We start from the raw sequence: 21,792 nt of genomic DNA on the forward strand, positions 1-21,792 counted from the left end.
ATTTCAGAAAATTCAGATCACACACACGACAACAGTAATAGCTCCTTACTCAAAGAAACATTTTCAACTTGAAAGAAGAGAAAATGAAATGATGTCAACATTACCTTCAATCAAACCAGACAAATTTGCCCAGCCCAGACTACAGAAATATATGTAGAGAATGTTGCTGTCCATTATACCAAGTACTACAATATTACCTAAAGTCAATTTGTATGAATATGACAAGATCATGCATATCAACTTTACATTTTAAATAGCAGTTCTTGCCTTAAGCATAACTTATTCTTGTCACTTCACATTTATTGGTGAAATTTACCAATTAAATACATGACTTCATAGTGCAAAACAAAGTTCATGTGTAATTACACTAATCCAATATGAGTCTTGAGAGCACCTGATTCTAGAGAGCAAGGTTAAGTATGATAAATAACCATTAGCGTTGTTAACCCTGACAACACAATATCCCTGTTACTGACAATACTCACAGCAGCGGACTCTAGAGAGCAAGGTTAAGTATGATAAATAACCATTAGCGTTGTTAACCCTGACAACACAATATCCCTGTTACTGACAATACTCACAGCAGCGGACTCTAGAGAGCAAGGTTAAGTATGATAAATAACCATTAGCGTTGTTAACCCTGACAACACAATATCCCTGTTACTGACAATACTCACAGCAGCGGACTCTAGAGAGTAAGGTTAAGTATGACAAATAACAATGAGTGTTGTTAACCCTGACAACACAATATCCCTGTTACTGACAATACTCACAGCAACAGAGTCAAGAGAGTAAGGTTAAGTATGACAAATAACAATGAGTGTTGTTAACCCTGACAACACAATATCCCTGTTACTGACAATACTCACAGCAACAGAGTCAAGAGAGCAAGGTGTAGTATGACAAATAACAATGAGTGTTGTTAACCCTGACAACACAATATCCCTATTACTGACAATACTCACAGCAACAGAGTCAAGAGAGCAAGGTGTAGTATGATAAATAACAATGAGTGTTGTTAACCCTGACAACACAATATCCCTGTTACTGACAATACTCACAGCAACAGAGTCAAGAGAGCAAGGTGTAGTATGATAAATAACAATGAGTGTTGTTAACCCTGACAACACAATATCCCTGTTACTGACAATACTCACAGCAACAGAGTCAAGAGAGCAAGGTGTAGTATGATAAATAACAATGAGTGTTGTTAACCCTGACAACACAATATCCCTGTTACTGACAATACTCACAGCAACAGAGTCAAGAGAGCAAGGTGTAGTATGATAAATAACAATGAGTGTTGTTAACCCTGACAACACAATATCCCTGTTACTGACAATACTCACAGCAACAGAGTCAAGAGAGCAAGGTGTAGTATGATAAATAACAATGAGTGTATGCAAAATTTTTCATTTTATTGATGAATAAAAATCTTTTACTCATTTTCTTGTAAACTGAATATTTTCTTTCGTCAACACCACCATAAAAAGTTTTACTTCATAAATATCTACTCTACTCATGAAATATGATTGTTTTCTTAACCATGGTTTACAGTTACCCACTTATAACATGGATGTAACCAATTGCCCTCCATGATATAAGTCCTAACACTCCGATGACATGCTACAAATCAACATGTATTTGTGTATAAACAATGACCTTCAGAAAAATAATTTCCACCTTTAAAACAGAACTTACAAATTTAAATTTCATACTTAAATTTATTGCCAAAAAGTTCACAAATTACAAAAGATTTACCATGATTTTCAAGTATACCATCAGGAGAGCTGGTGTCATCAAAATTCAAGTAGATAAAAGTCTTGCCAACATTCTTTAACCTTAACAGTTTTGCATTCAGCAATATCAAAGAGGAATAAATAGTTTTCACTTTGTCTTTTGATTCCATCTGGTGTGTAATACCTAACAATTTCAAATATTGAGAAATATTTCTTCACCCCAGTTACACTTTAATTTGATTTAAAAAGACTACAAACAGCAGCATTAAATATGACTAAAGTATCAACATAACAAAAAAAAACAGAACACTGATTTGCTTTGGCCTCAATCAGATAACTGATTACAGGAACTCAAAGTGACAAAGTATCTTAAAGAATGTGATATCAGTCAGAAGATTAAATTCCAAGAAATCTCTCAGACTTTCCAAACTATTCAGAAGATATAGCATACTGTTTAGCAGTGGCATTGGCTAGAAGATTGAATGCTGAAAAATCCACAGTGGCTACAACTTCCTGTGACTGGTCAACCATTGTAATCTGATACACCTGGTCACTAACACCATCCTTGACCACTGCTGTGTTCTTAGTGCCCTCCTCCAATGTCTCCACTGGCTGTGCACTACTACCTTTGAGTATTACAGTTTGATAAGGCTGACTGGTGCCTGATTGATGCTGTATCTTCTCCACTTCATTATTGATTACAGCCTGTAATTGTTCAAGTGCATCCTGCCCCAATAAACTGTTTGTTTCCATTACATAAGTAGTTGTTTCTTTTGGATCTTCAGTACTCAACGTTTCCAATATCACTTCCTCTTTCACTACATCCTCCTTTTTAGGCTTATGCTTCTTTAGATGACGATGGTATGTTGACTGGTCATGAAATTTCTCCTCACACTTGTTGCAACTATAAGGCTTATTACCAATATGAATGTTAAGGTGTTCGTTGAGGTATTGTTGTCGTGTGAAGCGTTTTGGGCATATGTCACATTGGAATGGTTTTTCTCCAGTGTGTCGCAGAATATGGCGATCTAATTCTCCTAAAAAGTAAGAACAATAAAAATACATTATTTACCAACTCCTTTGCTTTAATATTAATATACGAGAAATCAATCAACTTTTTTTATAGATCAAAATATTTCATGTCATTTGCAAAGAGTGGAAACAACCACTAATGTATATTTAACAATGTTCTGGCAAGTAAAATTCACCAAAACCAACACATGTTGCTCAATGAAATCATCCAGATTATTTCTACTTCTACATATTGAACCGTGTCTCGGTTACACATTGTCTTGTCAGTCTACTGTAACAATACAAGTTCTTGGTGTATTAAAATGGGAAATTAAAGACTAAAAGTGGATGTGCACACCTCATATCTAATATTGTAACAAATTTGTTGTGTTTATTAATATATTTCCAACATGGTCAAAACATTCTTTCTGACTATATCTTCAGAGTCTGCTTGGCAAAATGATGTATCGATTTGAAATGGAATTGTTACTGTGAAAGAATAATGACATTGAATTAAACCTGGTACTCCAGCATGATAAGCTACGGTTCTGCCAACATGCAACTGATCATATTACGGTTTTTTTCTTATATGTATACCTTTAGTGAAGAATGAGAAACTACAGTCTGAACAGTTGTACGTCTTCTCCTCTAGGTGACGTTTTTTGTGTGAGAGGAGGTTTGCACGCTGCTTGAAGGACTTTCCACACAGCTCACACAAGTGTTTCTTGTCACCAGTGTGTACCATCATGTGCGTTTTCAGTGTGACACTCTGAGTGAAACCTCTACTGCAGATCTCACACCTGGCCAACAAGTATTAAGCATATTAAACAGGAACATCAAATCACAGAATCAAGAATGCCTGTCACTGGGAAAACTATGTACTGACATAAAGAGATATTAAATACCCAAGAGCTGCAGAAGTAGCATTTTATTTGTAAATTTGGGATCAGAGCTTTTTGTTATACTTTGGGTACAAATTGACTTAGTACAGTAAAGCATATGAAATTTTCCAGGGTTTAACAGCAAGTTTTAAGGACCTTGGAAACATAACTACCCATTCTAGCCCAAAAATGTCCTAAGAAACCCCTGAGAATGCAAAGTGTGATTCTAACAAGATAGACAACACTCTGATATAATATATAAATAGAATTTCTTTCCCATAAATTAAATTAAATGTAAAATAAATTTTTAATGAATTCTACAGTCAGCACATAACACAAAAATGTGCGAAACCAATGTTATTTATGTGTATATTTATATAGAATTTCATTTGTACACATAAAATTCAGGTACAATTACAGCAGGTAATTCTAACCTGAAACTATCATCTCCACATTCATTACTACATATGATGCATTGCGTTTTGTTTATTGATACTTTAACATTCTCGACCTATCCTCTAAAAATGGCAATAAAAAGAACCACTTAAAAATCTCAACCTTGCAGTACTTACTGCAAGTTATATAGGTGAAAATTTATCTTGTTTATTCATCTTTTCTTTTTATTTATCCTTTTTCTCATTAAAATATGTATACTACTTCAAGTCATTTGATATCTTCATAAAAACATCAACTATACTGTATATACGTATTAACAAGGCACTACCTTAGAATCCTATTAATGAGGCACTGCCTTGGAACATTGATTACTAATACTCTTCCCTGTTCTTCATACTGTTACACTTTAAACGTAAACTTTCTTGGAGATTTATACAACTCACAGTATGGATATATATTTCTATACATAACTTACACATAGGGTTTCTCGCCCGTGTGAGTCCTGTTGTGTATTATAAGGCTTTTCTTCTCTGTGAAACTTTTTTCACACAGATCACAAGAGAAAGGTTTCTCTCCAGTGTGACTGAGCTCATGCCGTTTCATATTCTGCTTAGTTGTGAAAGTCTTGTCACATTCTTTACAGGAAAATGGTCTGGCTCCAGTATGCTTTCTCTGGTGAACTAAAATAAAATGTTTTAAAATAATTAAATACCCGTTTGTTTTGTGGTGTTTTAAAATACAATATTGATGATATGGAAATTGCAAATTTCAGAATTTTTAATTTTGTACTCTGATTAAACAGGAAGTATGCAGAGCAAATCTTCACAGTAATTCCTAGCAAATGTAATTAAACAAGAAATCATACAAATGTTTCATGAATTTATTATTTTGATAATGACACACAAACCATATCTTGTTGCTAGTCTTACCATGAAGAGCTCCAGAATTTGATAACTTTATTCCACATGTTTTACATTCCCAAACCAATTCAATATTTCCTAGTTTATTCCTTTCCTCTCGTGGTCGATTCTGAGCATGCTGCCGTTTTCTTGGTTCAGAATTAGAGCTGGTTTCTGGTTTACTCAGACGGTTTCTTCTTCTTCTTTTTCTACTGGTTCTCACTGCTTGTTCCTCATCAGCATCATTATTGTCGATGTCTTTACCATCAATTTCCTTATCAATATCTTCACCATACAAATAATCCAAAACCTTCTCTGGAGTCAATATGTCTCCCTCCAGATTTATGTTGTCCTTTCTTTGTTTTATTCGTTTACTGGTTCTCCCTGGAGAAGAAGTTCTCAAATGTTTTCTCTTTTTTTTACTTTTATTACTTTCAGAATGTTCATCATAATTAGGTACAATGTGAGAGTCTGCTTTAGGAAATTGATTGTCTTGGATTTCATGAAGAACTTCATCACTATAATCATTCTTGTTAGATCTACTGCTTTTAGGTACAGTCTGTTCATGAGGTGCATCCTTGTTGTCTTGTTTGGAAACATTTTCCGCTGTAGGTGATGAATTTACTGAAATGTTATCTACAAACTGGTGAATATTTGAAGGCTCTGCTTTCACAGGTGATGAATAACTCTGAAACTGACCCTGCAGTAACATACTAAGTTTTTCTGGCGTCAAAATTTCTCCTTCTGCAAAGTCTTGTGGCAGATGGATTTCTATTGTCTGACTGTCTTCTCTTACTTCACACAGAATTTCTGTTGGGACTGTGATTTCTTTTTTCAGCATGCTCACCATACTTTCCTTTGTGGGAGCAGCTGGCACTGCTTCTATTTCAACAATGTCATTTCTATTCTGGAGGTATTCTGCATTACTACTAGTCTCATCAAAACTGTTGTGAGTATCAACTTCAAATCTTACATCCTGCTGATTTGTGCCTGTAAACTGTGAATGCATATCATCCGGTGGACAATACTGTGCCACTGACAGATTCTGACTTGACAAGGTGCTGGTCACAGGAGACTCTGAATATGAAACTTGATTTGAAGTGGAAACCATGTCAAAAAAGTCTTGAATGTCCGATGAGACCAGCACACTTTCTTCATTTGTAGTGTTTTGATTGGCTTGAATTTGTTGTCTGGAGTCATCTGATGGTAGACATTCCTCTTGAATGTTAAAGCTTGGATCATCACTTTTACCTTCATCAGCATCTTCACATCCCTCTTGAATGCTATGAGATGCTTCATCATTCTTAATTTCATCAGCACCTTCACATTCTTTCTGACTGTTATTACTAGCTTCATCCTCATTAAATTGATGGCGATCACCAAATTTCTCTGAAATGTTTACACTTGCATCTTCAGTCTTCTTTCTATCAATGTCAGCAGATTTATTTGATGGGTTAATAGTATTTGATATCACATCCCAGAAGTCATGCAGTTGTCTTTTCTGAGCATCAGGGATTAATGCCACCATTCCAACTGCTTCTGCCACCTGTTTTGAATAATAAAAAGACTACAATAGTTACCAAACTGAACAAATACTTGGTGAACAAGTATTGTTATTACATATACATGAAAAATAATATACTATGTAGGATTAATGATAATCATAAAACATCTCAAGAAATAGGAATAACAAATTTTTTTTACTGACAGATGATGAATAGACGCAAGGTCATTTGAACAATCCACCAGTTAATGATATTGGACTAAAATACATTCTGTATATAATATAACCCCTTCAAATGCCTCTGTCCAAACCCCACCCCTAATCCAGCATAATCACCAATTTCACAGACAGAAAGGATAACTGAAGGATTTGGATTAGTTGACAGGTTTTCCATCTCTGTGACTCCTTCTGTTCCGTGGGTATCATCTCACTAAAAGTCACAAAAGTCAGTGTTCTGGCGATGTTATAACTGAAGGGGTAGCAACTGGGTACTAATTAACCAATTTTGTTTGACAAAACATTGTGCAGCTTAATACATACAGTAAAGCACAGTTGGTGGGACAAAATGAAGTATTCAACTAATCCAATGGTTCTATCTACTTCTATTTACCCAGCAGTCATGCAGACACTTTTAAATCTGTCAGCACAGCTAGGAAGAAACTAGAGGATCTAGGATGGTGATAAGGGTGTGAATCTTAAGCATGCATGGCATTGAATTTCGATGCAAATGTAGCAGTATCATTTGGATCAAGAATAGTATCAGAAAAATGTAATATGCTGCGATTAGGGACATACATGTTCCAAGTAGTCCAAGTTATTACCCATATGAGGGGTTGTGTCCAACCTGTCAACAAAGAGATATATATCTCCATGCTTTCTATTTTAGATCACTGACTTTGACCAGTAACAATTTTTGAACAAACAAAACATAGCCCCGTGTGTTACTTGTGTCAGTATATCTAACGATTCGTGTCAAGAACAGACTTTAGACAACAGATGATATTGGGTCATCATACACTGCGATCACACATTTTACATTAATGTATATACGACATTCTTACCTTCGATTTGAAAAGCTCAAGAATGTCTTGTTCTTTGCTCGGCTTCTCTGCCATGTTTGCCGTTGATAATGTTTTATTTACACTAAAAATATATACTATCCAAATCCAAACACATCAGCCATCGCCATTTTGATAAAGCGCCACCTGTAGCGAATGCCGAAGGGAAATAACTTGCTTGGGTCTGTTCCTCGTCCATTGGTTTCAACCAGGGACGCATAATACGTACCTTACAACGTCCCTGGTTTCAACAAACGTTGTGAAAATCACTGATAAATTAATCTAGTAACAAGAGGTCACGTTATAATGATAAAGTATTCCCTAATTTGTATTCGACACCAATGGTAATAATTCCATATGCTCCAACATGTATTCCGATCCCGTTACCATAAAACGAAGCCAAGGTCTAAGTCAGATTCATTTTAGGAAACTGTAGGGTAGGTAACAAAGCTTATATACCTGTTGGTAAAATTATCGATGGCCTGGGTCTTCCTAAACTTGAGAATTCTCTCAGTGGTTTTATACTGACCCATGTAACGGCGAAAAAAACTGTCAAATTCATTGAAAAGTACTGGTCGTTGTTTAGTAAGCTTAACATACCACTTGACATTGAAAGAAGATCAAACTCATTTGTGTAATAATCTATGTCCTAATTGGGAAGTTAGTATACTGCACACGCTCTTAACATAACCTACGTAAACACCGAGTTGCATGATCCTAATTTTAATACAAGCAAAGCTATGCTTTAACAGCAGGCAATAACTCAGTACTGAGGGGTCATGGACCCAGACTTTGCCCCTTGTTTTTATATAACTGATGTATATATGCGGGGTTTCATTATCCTACCTTAAATGCTAGCTAAGTTATCTTTTGGATCTTTTGGACAATATATTTTACAATGGACAATAACTCATTAAGGGTCAATGGCCCTGAATTTGGTATGCTGCACATCGTCTTGGCATGATCAATGAATGTATGAATGAAAGTTGTGCTCTAGACAAAAATTGAACGAAGGGCAATGAATCTGAAATTAAGGGGCTGCTGGTCCTGAAAGTAATAAATTGCACATCATCTTTGCGTGACCAATGTATACTTCAAGTTTCATTATCCTTTGTTAAATGTAAGTAATTTAAAGTTATTGTGCTCTAGACACAAAATTTTAATAATGGGCAATAACTCTGTAATTAAAGGGTCAAGGGCTACATTCCCTTAGTATGACCAATGTATCAACCATGTTTCATGATCCTTGCTTAATTGTGTGTAAAGTTAGGCTCCAAACACAAAAGGTTGGATGGAAATGATGGCAACTATATGCTCCCAAGAAAAAATTTCTGGGGTGCAAAAACTAATTTGAACCAAGAGGTTGAAGAAAATTAAATAATTTAAACATTTTAATGCAATGATATAGGAAATTAAGTCTTAACATGATTTCAGTTATCTGTCCTAAATTTGACACTCATTTTAGCATGTTTTAACACCATATAAAAGCATATTGGAGACCCGATTCAATTACACTGAACTTGTTACAAATGATGAAAATGAATGCATTAATCCACACAATTAAAAGAGTGAATATATTTTGTAAGTATGCAAGAAGTCATGAAAAAGTAACTCAAATTTATTTTTCAGAATAATTGTTTCATGAAAAAAAATGTAGACCTTAATCGCTCCCCCTAGCAGGCTACATGCCTCGTGACTGTTCTTTCATTCAAAATATTAGGCACACTCTTTTCTTATTTATATCAAAATCCAAACCATGATAATTTCTCAATACAATTTATTGTTATTTAGATACAAGATATGGCAAGCATCAATCCTGTTAAGTTGATAAATGATGTAAATTATGTATAGATTATCAAAATAAGTATTTGTTTCATCAACATATATCAACATTACTGTAACAACACTTCATTAAAACTTTTACTATGACACATAATAAGGCTTCAACTGAACACATTGTGTAGTTCTTCAGATACAATTTTTATTAAGTACACAGGTAAGTTAATGTTAATGTAGAAATTAACTATCAATGTCATATAATCTTATAATTTTTTCATCCAGTTTAGATTTTGTGTTCCAATTCTCATTAAATGACAATTCCCCTAAAATGCCAAGCTTTTCCATAACAAAAACAGTCTGTAAATAATTAGCATTATGATAAAACATACACTTGAATAACTACTCCTACATCAACATCCAAAAATACCAATTTCTGACTATTGTTCTTTGTTATTGCACATGAACTGTAATTTGTTAGCCACGCTTTATAGTGAAGTCAACATAATTTGGAGGAACCATCTGAAGAAAGAGCTGATATCACACAGTTGTGCCACCCACACATATCTACTGTCATGTAATTAATGATTCTTCTTCTGTAATCTTCAATGAACCACTTAACCTACATTAAGATGTAACATAACATTGAGTATACTGTCCAGGCTCTGGTTGTTCTGTACGCTGATTACAGATATCTAATCAGATTAGAGGTATATAATAATACAGCTTGTATCCTATTATGAAGCATTGCAATCTATCCAATCTTAAAAATGCTAGTTTAATATATCATCAGTGATTTTTACTAATTTACTTGAGGGATATTCTGTATACGCTTCAATATATGTATGCATACTAAGACTTTTTTAAAATACTGCAATAAGTTTTAGATGCTTATACAACACATGTACAAATCTGGCCCATGATATAGTAAAAAGCCATTATCAGTTAACATAGATAAATCATATTATAAAATATTTGATTTCTACAGTAAAACAGTATTCTTGTGAATGAATTCAAAAGAAGAGACATGATAACACCAAAAAAAAAAAAACAGGAATTATGATCGTAACAGATTCAAGCTGACTCGCATTTAACATCAAAATATAATTCAAGAGAAAACATAGGTCATCATTTATATTGGACTGTGTCATGCAATATAACTATTTTCCATGAAATGAACTTCCATCTTTCTATCGCGTATTTTAACAGAATTTTTAAGGTGGCTTTATATTGTGTGGAAAAAATAACTTTAAATATCAGATAAATTACCTTTAAAGTAAGCCTATCTTCAAACCAATTTACTATTTAATCTATTCAAATAAACAAGAAGGGTAAATAAAATTACTGGTAAATGAAATCAGTGATTGGATGCAAGACATTTGTTTCTTTTTATTATGGCACCTTCTTTGACATATAAAGTAAATGCATGAACACTCTTGTCAACCATATTTAACATAAATTACTGTATCCGGGTATATTTAATGTCATACTTAAATAGGCATAAAACTAAATAAGAGTCTAATACATAAACAAATACATTGTACTTACATTGACAACAAATATGTAAATAAAACACATACATGCATGTACAAGATTATATAAACACGTGGAAACATGTCAAAATACAAAATGTAGAATACCGGTATTTGATATGAGAATACGATGCTTTGAACATTTTGAGAAAAAATTAAAAAAACAGGAAGAAAATCACAATAACCATTCTAAGTCATCATAAATGCATTTTGGTCATAAAGTAACCACTTTAAAAGATCTGGTGGATTCAAATTCAAAAATAAAAGTCAATGACTGGTTTTCAATGATAGAGCTTCATTATAACTCTCATCACATCTTCAGTGTGAGGCTGGTTGTATGATGGAACTACATGAAGTGTTTAGAAGTATTTGGTGATGTAATACACTTAATTGTTGATTGTTCATCAAACCAATGTCAAAAGACAACTGTCTCAGATGATTTAATACAAATGCCATGAAGGTTCTGTTTTATCAAACCTTGCTATAAGACCTAAAGAAAACTTTAAAATAATGAAAAATAATAATAACTGAAGATATGGAACTGTTTTGCCATCATAAAAGGTCAATAACTTTTATAAAATAATGTAAATCCTCATCACCAATCATTTCAGTATGGTGTTTCACCTGAACTAACTATTACAGGATTATCTTTGATTTCCAATAAATGTATCTGCAATGTAAAAATAGCCAACCAACAGAAATATCAAAACTGCATTAAATATCAAATCTGAAAATACCATAACATGCAAAGGTTATATAACAATAATAAAATCAAAAATAAAAGTCAAAACTAAAAAACAAAATAAAATTCACAGATGTATATTATAGTAAAAACTTAAATAGTGTTGTTAACTCTTTACCTGCCTCCAGTTGACACCTGCCACTTGTGATTTTTGATTTCCAAATGTAAAACATTTACTCAGCTTCTTAGATCAATTAGAATTTACTTTGGGTACGTTGAAATGCATTTTTAGCATCATCAAATAAAGATACACTAAAGAATTTTGAGAGAAATTAAGTATTTCTACTTTTCAAAAGGTCTTTGGTAAACCAACAAGCATAATTAAAGATAAAGTTGCATACTTCTTAATTCTATTTTTTGAACTTTTACAAAACCAAATTCTGAATAATTTAGGACAATCTTGAAAAATCAGGATTTGAAGATATCAAATTTAGAAAAATGGGGGTTTTGAAAACATATTTGATGTGGCAACACAACTGAAGATGATGTTTTGTGACACTATGTATGAAAAGTGGAGGTGTTGTTTACAGTTACAGCTGCTAGTTCTTATAAGGTATACCTTCCAAATATACAAAACTCAAAGTTAACACAGAATATAATTCCTTTGTTAACTGTGCTTCTATGATATATTTCCAATTTTGATAAAAATTGTATCCATTTCTTTATATTTTGATTTCAGGTATCAGCTATAATGTTATTGATCTGTCATATGTATACATTTCAAGATGTCCTATTGGAATAAACCATGAAATATTTAAAATATCCATTTAAATGTGTAAATACCATTATTAAAAAGATAAAACCATCCAATAGCCTATCTCTATATTAAGTTTATAAGATGTATAAAAATTCCACTTGAAAGTTGCTATATATGTTTGATACTAGCAAAATACACTTCAGCATAAGCAGGCATAAAAGAGCTAAAAATCTAAGATCTAAATAATGGATGCATACAAAAACTATAATAATATAAAGATAAAAATAAAAAGTAAGTCAGATCTACCTTCCATCACAGAATATATAATTATAACATGAAAAATCAGATCATTTTGTTTCACTAATATTTCTAGTTAAAATACAAAATCTATCTTGGTCATATCTTTTCCCCATCGAACAAATTTTTAAGACAATCAGATTTGTTTGTTTTGTTCCTCAATTCATCATCTTGGTACCATGTTTGAAATCAGTGTTGTCCTTCTATGCTCTCTTATCCAGCCAGTCTACCAGGTCATGCAGGACAATGTCTCGGTCTTCTCTGAGCTCCCTGTGTATCTGGTGGTATAAACCTTTGTAGACCTGGAAAATGAGCAGGAGCTCTCAACAATATACTCATTCCCTGATACCATTTTTAACAAGCTCTGTGGAGGGGTTCTCGAGGTGCTCATTACGTAACTTTTCAATTTCAAAAGAGGTCAAGTATTTTTTCTACCTTCAACCTTTACATATTTACTACCAAAAGCTAATTAGAGGTAGAAGTGTTAATTATGAGATGCCATGATGTAAATATGAATTAAATTTGTTGTGTTGCAGGGTTTATTTTGAATATGGTTGTCACTATTAACCTCGACAGATGACCATGAAAATCTAAACAAGAGTAGATTTGATTTGGTGTATTGTTGCTTTACATCCTATGACCAGGTCGTTTAAAGACATGCCAGGTTTCGGTGGTGGAGGAAGCCAGAGTTCCCTGTGAAAAACCACCACCCTGATGCCAGAATCTGGCAACTAGCCCACAAAAGCTTTGAACTTGTGGTCCAGAGGTGGAGGGCTATTGATAAAGACAGTCTGATGCCTTAACCACTCAGCCACTGCCATCAAAAATAGAACCTGATGATATGTTATTATGTGTCAATATAACCTTCATCAGTTGAAGGATTCACAAGCTATCTTGACTTGCACTTAAGCTTTGCAAGCATGGACAAAGTTATTATTATGCATCAAATCGCTCTTCAGTCATCCTTTCACTTGTCCATCCTTATATACAGAAGTATAATTCAGACACTACTATAGCCCCGACCAATAGTAAGACAGTGACTATTCAAATGACGGGAACGAAAAAAAAAAATTAGATTCACCGTAATGCTAGCGTGTATGGCCGATGATTAAAAGATTCAAATTTTTTTCATTTTTTTTGTTGTTTTTATCTCCAAACTATCATATATGACTGACAACTTTTACATATAACTATGTGAAGGGAGGTAATCCAATATGGCGGATGCAGAACTCGGGAATGATAACCCCAAGAATGGCATGTTCCTGCATATAATGCGCACCCCCTTTTTGACATGACAGTTTTAGCTTGAAAAAGTGCACACTGTACACGGAAATTTATGGTAGTTCTTGTAATTTCTGAAGAAGCACGGGATGAATCTTTCTTACATTTCAAAGGTAGGTTCCCTTTGGTCCTTATTTGCACATACATCATTTAAGGATTGATCAGGGAAAAAAACATGGCCAACATGTGACCAAAGGGTCTGATCATGTTCGACTAAAAATAATTTTGAAGAATATTGAGAAAGGAAGAATTCTCTTTGTTTACAGATCTTTGGAATCCCAAAAATAACATGATTTCCTAATTATTGAACATATGTATCTGCTTCTACCACTGTTATATTTAAATACTCTCCTAGCCCATACTCTGGAAGCATCTTTGTGCTGAATGAGTACCCACCTTGATTTGCTTGTCTTTGCTCTGCGCTTGTTCATGAAGTTGCTGGGAACCCTCAACTGCACAAAGTTTATCCTGGTCTCCATGTAATACAAGAAAAGGCCATTCTACCTTGGGCAATGCTTCTTTCATAATATCAAAGGCCTTCAGCATTTCTAAACCCCATCTATAATAATACAGAAAGGAAAATGATCGTCAAGCTTTGTACTTGGATTTATGAGAAACATATCACAACTTCACAATGTTGATGTAGACACTGACACCAACACTGGTGGAAAAGCAAAATAAACCTGTAAATAGAACATTTGTGATGTACTTCCACTGACCATTCTTGTATATCCACCCAGTCACATTACAGTATATGTACAGTGCAACATCCCACAACTGATGCTTTTCAAAACCAATCACCTTTTCAAACCGAACGAAATGACCATGTACGGAATGATGTCCTCTTTATTACTGAAAGAAAACAATCCCAATAAAGACCCCTCTTCATTTCAAATAATAAACCTATTTTTTGTCTGAAATGACAGAAATTTACTGAAAATCACTTCTGAAAACTGGCTTTACCATGACCTGAGTTCCGACCAGTGGACCGTGAATTCAACGCCTGTGGTGACAGTTTTGCCCCAGTATACACAACACCTACCCTGATCAGGAGGATTATAATAAACATAATGTATAGTTATCAGCAATGACAAATTCAAACTATATCGAACGACTCCATCGCTTCATCGAAGCAAGAAACAGCTACAGATAAAGTGAAAACAAAAGGCCTAGTGGCTTTGACAGTCACCGGAGATAAGCAATATTGAATATAAAGGTTAAAGGGTAGTTATTAAGTGTCAAAAGATCCCTTTTGGCCCCACTCATCAGCCCCTGGGGGTCAGTCAGGATCAATATGGGCATCCCATTAAGCTGTCATCCTTCATTCATAATTTCAACAAAAGTTTTAATAATTCCAAAGGAAATTTAACAAATTATGCTCAAAAATCTAGTTTTCCTAAATAGACTTGAGTAAACTTTACCCCCTCCCCATGGAAAATGTGAGACCCTGGGGCCATGAAATTCACAATTTTAGTAAAGTACCTTAAGATGCTTCTATTCATGAAGAGTATTTGATTCTACCAAATCTGGGTGTTGAGAAGAAGATTTTTGAAATTGAAGTCAATTTGACCCTTTTTTGGTCCCACCAGGAAATGCACAATTCTTTTTTCATGTAAAGTCACATTAGTTAGCATGTACATGCTGAAAGTGAATGGAATGATTAATGTATTATAGAGAACAGAATCTGGTCAATTATATCAGAATCTGGACTGGTTGACTTGCTCCACTTCTACAAACCGAACCCTTCCTAAACCAGCCAAAATATCCATGTCCCATGCATGGTTGCTATGGAGAAGTTCCATTGTATGTATTGGGGTGCGGCTATCACAAAAGGACTTGCATACAAAAACTGACATATTTGGTCCACAGCACAATGCAACAATGTAGTGTGAACATATAGCCTTAACCCTATGATGTATGTAGACAGGCAGTTACCAAGTCATGTTCAACATTTTGACCACTCATATTCTGCAGTCATCACAAGAAATGTTATTATTCAAACAAAGGAAAAACACCAAGAATATTTATATTCAATTTTGTAAAGAAAATTTGATACAAGCCATACAAATCATCAGATCTCATGCTGTACTTACTTTGCCTTCAGACCATTATGAAAGACTAAAGGGTCTTCTTCATATTCTTTTACCTATTAAAGACAAAACATCAAATGTTCATCGTAGAAGTACCAGAAACTAAGGCAGCTGAAAATGGCAAAGAATGAAGGTATCCATGACTATGTTTGTCTTTCATAATAACCTCACATAAAATATCCTTTACTGAGGATGATTTAGACCAAATTTGTAAACAAGAGTCCATGAGCCTTAATGGTTATTTGACAATAAAACCTTTCAGCAGGGAGAAGGGTTATTTTTTCTCTTTTGAATGAAATCTTACTAAGAAGCTGTTTTCAAAGATGCAGATGGTAATTTTGGTGAGGGGTAAACACTGATCAATTGATTCAAACTTTCACATCTTACCACTTCATGATCTCTTGATAAATCCTTTGTTTTGAGCTTCTCAATACACATCTGAGGGAAAATTCTAGCAACTACTTTGCCTGCCATCATCTGAATTTAGAAAGTCAAAAATATAACTGCAACCAAAAAGTTCTTAAATGATTATGACATTAATTTATATCAGTATCAAGGTACTTTTGAAGTGTTCTGTATCAATGCATCATTTCACAGTGTAGCTATTTTGAATATTAACCATTACAGTCAAATAAGTGACTACACTACAGATGATAGAAACAAATTCATCACATATCTATCCTGTTGTCATGACATATGGTAATGTCTTAAATATTGTAAGACATCTGTATCAATGCTATTGAGACATCTAACTAAGTGGTGTCTTAATGTCACATCATTGTCTGAGTAGTGAAATGTACTGTTTGTGTGGAAATAAGTCTGTGTCATAGGGAAATTGATTTGAATTTTTACTTGTTTTTCAGAAATACTGGTTGTATGAAAAAAGAATCTTGTTGATGTAACCTGAAAATTATTAAATTGATCAAAGGCTTGTAACATCAAATTATTGAACTCTTTGTTATAAATTCTGTATTAAATCCACACTTGTGTAAGATCCTCTATATTCAATTGATCCTACAATAAGTCCAGGGGCCAACTTGTCATTACCAGCAGCCAACGTTTTGTTTCTCGGGAATGAGCTTCTAATACAGCAATGGACTTAACTCCTTACCAGACATGGGCTTAGTGCTAGATAAATACAGTAACAAATACCTTGATTGGTGATATTGCTCCAGGACTTGCTTGGATGGCTGGTCCTAGTAATACAACACCAGTAAAATAGTCAGGTCTGGACATGGCTGACAACACGCTAATAGCTCCACCCTGTTATACATCAATGATAAATACTGTGTAGACATCAATTCATTCTACTAGATTTTCAGTGATATTCTAAAATTATCAGAACTTCAGAGGGAAGTACATGTATTAATGTTCAATATTAAACATTGACATCAAGATTATTAGTATTCTCTGTCTCATTTCAAACAAAACAAGAAAATAGTAATTTCAAATAGGATTTTTATTCTAAAAGAGATCTCCTGATAATGAAAACAGTCAAGTACAAAACTGAATATTTAATAAAAATATATAAACAAGCAGCAACAACAAAGTCTCAATCTCAGCAAAGATCAGTGAACATACTCTATGGAGTTATGAACATCATTTATCATTTATATCTATCATCCTGATTAGTGAAATGCTGTTTAGAGATTTATCCAATTTTGATCCAATTAAATACTATTTATCTGAAGAAACTTTACGTTTGTCACGTCTAAGCTGAAAAGATCTGAAGACATTTTTGTATATCCAAAATTGAAATATATTTTCCCCATACATATAATCATAAAGTAAGCTGTGGTTGTTTATCTGATCAAATTAAGTCATTTTAACTTTTCAACACTTATAGACTTATGCAGCCAATATGGGTTTCTAAAATAATAAAAATTGCATACAGTATCAAACCAAATGGAAACTAATATTATTTCCTACAAGGTGCAAGAACTATCTTACAGTTAATTGTTTTATCAAGAAATTGATTAAGTCTGAACAAATACACCTTACCATAGAATGACCAATGAGAAAAATTGGAGTTTTTTCAGGAAATTTCTCTTTCACTTGATCGATGTGTTGAAAAACATCTGCCACATAGTAATCGAAAGTGTCAATGTGAGATCTTGGTCCCTCACTTTGGCCATGACCAACTGCAAAATGTTGAAGGGTACATAATAATATCACATTAAGAACTTAACTGAATATTGCAACTCCTCAGAGCAGCAGCCACTATCACTAAATGTGTTCAGGCATGACCATGCAACTGGTTATTATAAAATTCTATTTGAACAACATTCATTACACAATAATGAAAATTCAATCAAAAGAAAAGTACATGTCAGAACATTAGTATCCAAAAACAAATACATGCTGGAGCGTACAATTTGATAATTAATAATTAGTCATCAAGATCACAGGAGAGATTCTGAAAAGTTCTACCGAGATGACTGATGTCAGAAAAATCATGTTCATAATACATGTACTAGATGTCAAACTAGTGGAGTTGTAAAGCCCTCTGTATGTATCTGATCAAGAATCAGGTATCAGTGATATTGACGAAGCTGAAGACAGAATAATTAAACATTTAGATAGGAAATCTTTACACTTACCATGATCATGAGCAAAAACATAAAAACCCTTGTTTATGAGAAGTTCTGCTATTTCCTGATAAAACAAGCAATGCTCAGCAAGGCCATGCGCTACAAATACCAATCCCCTGGAAGCAAAATAAATTCATGATACATTTGTATATAAACCAACAGCTTAATAGCTATGGTACCATTAGTTGCTATACCATATATAATAAACCAGTCGTATATATCTGTACCATGCTAGAGAATGTCATTGTGAACATGAAATTTTCCATGTAATTACACTTAGTGTACATTCCGACTCTCTTACCCCTGTTGAGAATGTAAGCAACAAGCAACATAGATTTAGTCTTTGCCAAGTATCCATCAAGATATTAATATGTAAACTGTACAGAAAACACTGTACCAATTTTTAAGTATTACTGGTAAGGTCAACGTACCATTCAAGTACCATTTTTCAAAGCTTATTATAATATCAGTAAGTGAAACTATATTACACATGCACTAGACAATATATGTTATTCGGAAAGTAAAGACTATTCTTGACTACTGCAGTTTGTTTTGTCTCATAGTTAAATTTCTTACATCTCAGCTCAACTGGTCTCTACTGTTTGCAACACTGCAGTGTGATAGATGCTCATAACCATTAATTACTTTTGTTCAACAAGGGTCACAGTATGGATCCACTATCACATGGTCTTCATTGCTTCAATTTATGTCTACATCTACATGTAACTGACCACCTTCAGCAAGCTAAAGATCAGGTTTAGTTAAGAGTAGGTCACAAAAGAACGATGGAATCTGAACTATGAGAGGTAGCCAGAAATTAAACATATGCAGAAGAAACAGAAAACTATCTACATAGAGTGTAAGGCCCATAATGAAGTAGGACATTAATTCATAAATAAAAGGACAACATGAACCGCACAGTGAACATAACACAAAACTAGTCACAATTATACATCTATTACACTTCATAATTTATAGCTAATTCATCAGTTCACTTACATGGACACTTGTATTTATGTGCAGATAATTACAGTGATTCAAGGAAAGCTCTAAATTTAAAGTTATCCACACAATTTAAATTTTATATATGGGCAAAAGGGCCACAGAGAAAATGCTTCCATGACTTAAGAGTTCTGAAACAAATTGCCCTATAGGGAAATTAAAAAGGTTGGCGTTCAGAGATACACCCAAGCTAACATCAGATCATTATATAGACTTTTATGATATGGTTGATCAACTTCTGAATGAGTCTAAAGTTACATTTGGTTGGGGAGGAGTGTTAATTCGCTGCCCACACTTTCGATATCCCGGCTAAATCCATGAATCCGTTTAGTACCCCTCATGGTTTCTCCGAATCTCCTGTCGTTTTACGTAACCATGACCAGTTGTTGAAATTGTTCTTGACCAAAACACACCTTCATAAAAGCCAACCTCACTCATTACGGGTTAGGGGACAGACTACCATGCAAATTGGAAAGTTGACGATTTGCTAGATGGTATTTCGAAAATATTCATTAGTAAGGAAACAGCAATGCATGCAAACGTATTTCTAACATTGATAAGAAATAAAGAACCCTACTGAACAGCCGCAGGGCAGACCTAGCTAGAACTGTCACATAACTAAAATACCTATATTTCCGATTTTGTGACTCTTCAGCTTCATTTCCATTGTTCCAGTATTTGCAGTAAAGTTTCTGTCCACGAGAATTAGTAAGTTTGTCTTCATCAGCTCCGACTTCATTAGTTTCTTTTGGCTGAACATCTGGGACACCTGCTGACGACTCCATTTTTGTTTTTGTTGTCATTGAAGAGTTCCACACAATATCAATGGTGGCGGGAAAATTAAACGTGGTCAGGTAGCAGTACAGTTTCTCGGTGTGGCCATGGTGGGTTTTTTTTTTGTTCATTAGGTTACCCCATTATAAAGTTTTTAATTAAAATTTAAAAAATAAATCCTTGATAAAAATTGGTCTTGTCATTTTTTTTCAGAAATAATATTTTAGCTTTGTGTTCGAGATTACTATTTGGGCAATCTCGAATCTGTGTCTACGCACCGAAAACTAGCTTTACAGGAAGTGAAATTTTCATAGTGTTAACATGTGGTCATATTATGAAGGATTTCCGGGTTGGAATTTGCTAAAATGTAAGTACCGTGTTACCACGATCGTGTTTTTGATTTTAAGATAGGTGTTTAGAATAAAATTTCTTCTAGAAACTTCTAGTGTTAGGTTGGAGTTAGCAGTATTTTTGCATTTGTAGCATTTTTTCAGTTGGTAACCATGACAATCAAATGTCAGAAATCAGAAGAATTTTTTATTTACACAAATTTCATCTCTCTACTGTTAATGTAATTGTTATGTAATTTATAAATATATATGAAATGATATATTTTTCATAACCAATCTACTATACCAGTATATCTCAAACATGACCAATAATTTCAGGGAAAATGCAAATTAACAGTTTTCTTCTACCTCAGTCTTTCCAGAAAAGCTAACTAGTCAGGTATCTCTGGTACAGGGACATTTAACACTGTTTCCGGGAGAGTAGCATTGTGCAACTACATTTATACTAGTATAGTAATATTACTAATACTATTCTACACATGACCCCCTCACCACCAGCACGTATCTACCTTCCTATGAACACACCAGTGGTAATAACAAGTCTGAAAGTCTAGAGGGAGCTCGTCCACCAAGGACCGAAAAGTCGTAATAGTGGACGTAAAACCCGTTCAAAAAATGAAAATAAATCTAGAGGGAACAAATCAAAGCCGTGGAACTTCCGGGAGATATCAGGACAAGATAAAAACAAAGGGTAATAACCAAAGCTGTTTAAAACAAAGCCACAGCTGTAAATCCACTAATTTGATTAAAACACAATTTTAAGACACGGTAATAAACGATCGGACATAGATCTATATCTTAGTCCTTCATATAACCTACCAAATAAATAAATTGAAATTGAATGGAAGATAAAATTTCAGAGATAGCCCCGACTTATCCCTTATTGAGCACTTATGGGACCAGCTGGTAGGCAGGTTCGACGACGTCAGCGTCCCCGTTACTCTGGCCCTCTTGGAAGAATGGGCCAACACCCAATGAGGAGGATAAACTCACTCATTAACTCCATGTATATAACCAGGGCTGTGGAGAGAGCGAACGGGGGACATATCTGGTATTGACTAGCCAGCTCCCACAATCAGCCCATGTCGATTTCAGATTACATAATTCTCTTTCATTCAATTACTTCTAAATCACTTACCAGATAGAAATCGTTGATTTTGCTGTTTGTTCTG

General features: G+C 34.1%; 2 protein-coding genes across 2 annotated transcripts; both read right to left on the reverse strand.

Moving 5' to 3' along the window:
• Positions 1 to 1,399: 1,399 nt before the first annotated feature.
• LOC132560704 (zinc finger protein 578-like) lies at positions 1,400 to 7,584 on the reverse strand. The gene is made up of 5 exons (XM_060225375.1): positions 7,492 to 7,584; positions 4,957 to 6,472; positions 4,503 to 4,707; positions 3,348 to 3,550; positions 1,400 to 2,776 (listed from the first exon to the last, which is right to left on the reverse strand). Exons 1-5 carry the CDS (start codon positions 7,543 to 7,545, stop codon positions 2,169 to 2,171), a joined length of 2,586 nt encoding a protein of 861 aa, XP_060081358.1. The 5' UTR covers positions 7,546 to 7,584; the 3' UTR covers positions 1,400 to 2,168.
• Positions 7,585 to 12,632: 5,048 nt separating this feature from the next.
• On the reverse strand, positions 12,633 to 20,281 carry LOC132560717 (monoglyceride lipase-like). Its single transcript, XM_060225394.1, has 8 exons — positions 20,124 to 20,281; positions 18,504 to 18,610; positions 17,905 to 18,044; positions 17,056 to 17,166; positions 16,291 to 16,380; positions 15,907 to 15,959; positions 14,210 to 14,372; positions 12,633 to 12,834 (listed from the first exon to the last, which is right to left on the reverse strand). Exons 1-8 carry the CDS (start codon positions 20,279 to 20,281, stop codon positions 12,736 to 12,738), a joined length of 921 nt encoding a protein of 306 aa, XP_060081377.1. The 3' UTR covers positions 12,633 to 12,735.
• Positions 20,282 to 21,792: the final 1,511 nt, after the last annotated feature.

This window comes from Ylistrum balloti, unplaced genomic scaffold (assembly GCF_031769215.1).
Source record: "Ylistrum balloti isolate Yb309-2 unplaced genomic scaffold, AGI_CSIRO_Ybal_v1 Utg371104, whole genome shotgun sequence".
Taxonomy (NCBI): domain Eukaryota; kingdom Metazoa; phylum Mollusca; class Bivalvia; order Pectinida; family Pectinidae; genus Ylistrum; species Ylistrum balloti.

Coding starts and splice junctions, on each gene's coding strand:
- LOC132560717 (XM_060225394.1), bottom strand. CDS start 20,281: ATGGAGTCGTCAGCAGGTGTCCCAGATGTTCAGCCAAAAGAAACTAAT. Junction 18,611..20,123: donor TCACAAAATCGGAAATATAG/GTATTTTAGTTA, acceptor TTTTGCTTCCAG/GGGATTGGTATTTGTAGCGC. Junction 14,373..15,906: donor CATAATGGTCTGAAGGCAAA/GTAAGTACAGCA, acceptor GTATTATTATAG/ATGGGGTTTAGAAATGCTGA.
- LOC132560704 (XM_060225375.1), bottom strand. CDS start 7,545: ATGGCAGAGAAGCCGAGCAAAGAACAAGACATTCTTGAGCTTTTCAAA. Junction 3,551..4,502: donor ACGGGCGAGAAACCCTATGT/GTAAGTTATGTA, acceptor CTTGTTGGCCAG/GTGTGAGATCTGCAGTAGAG. Junction 2,777..3,347: donor TTTCTCATTCTTCACTAAAG/GTATACATATAA, acceptor CTTACTTTTTAG/GAGAATTAGATCGCCATATT.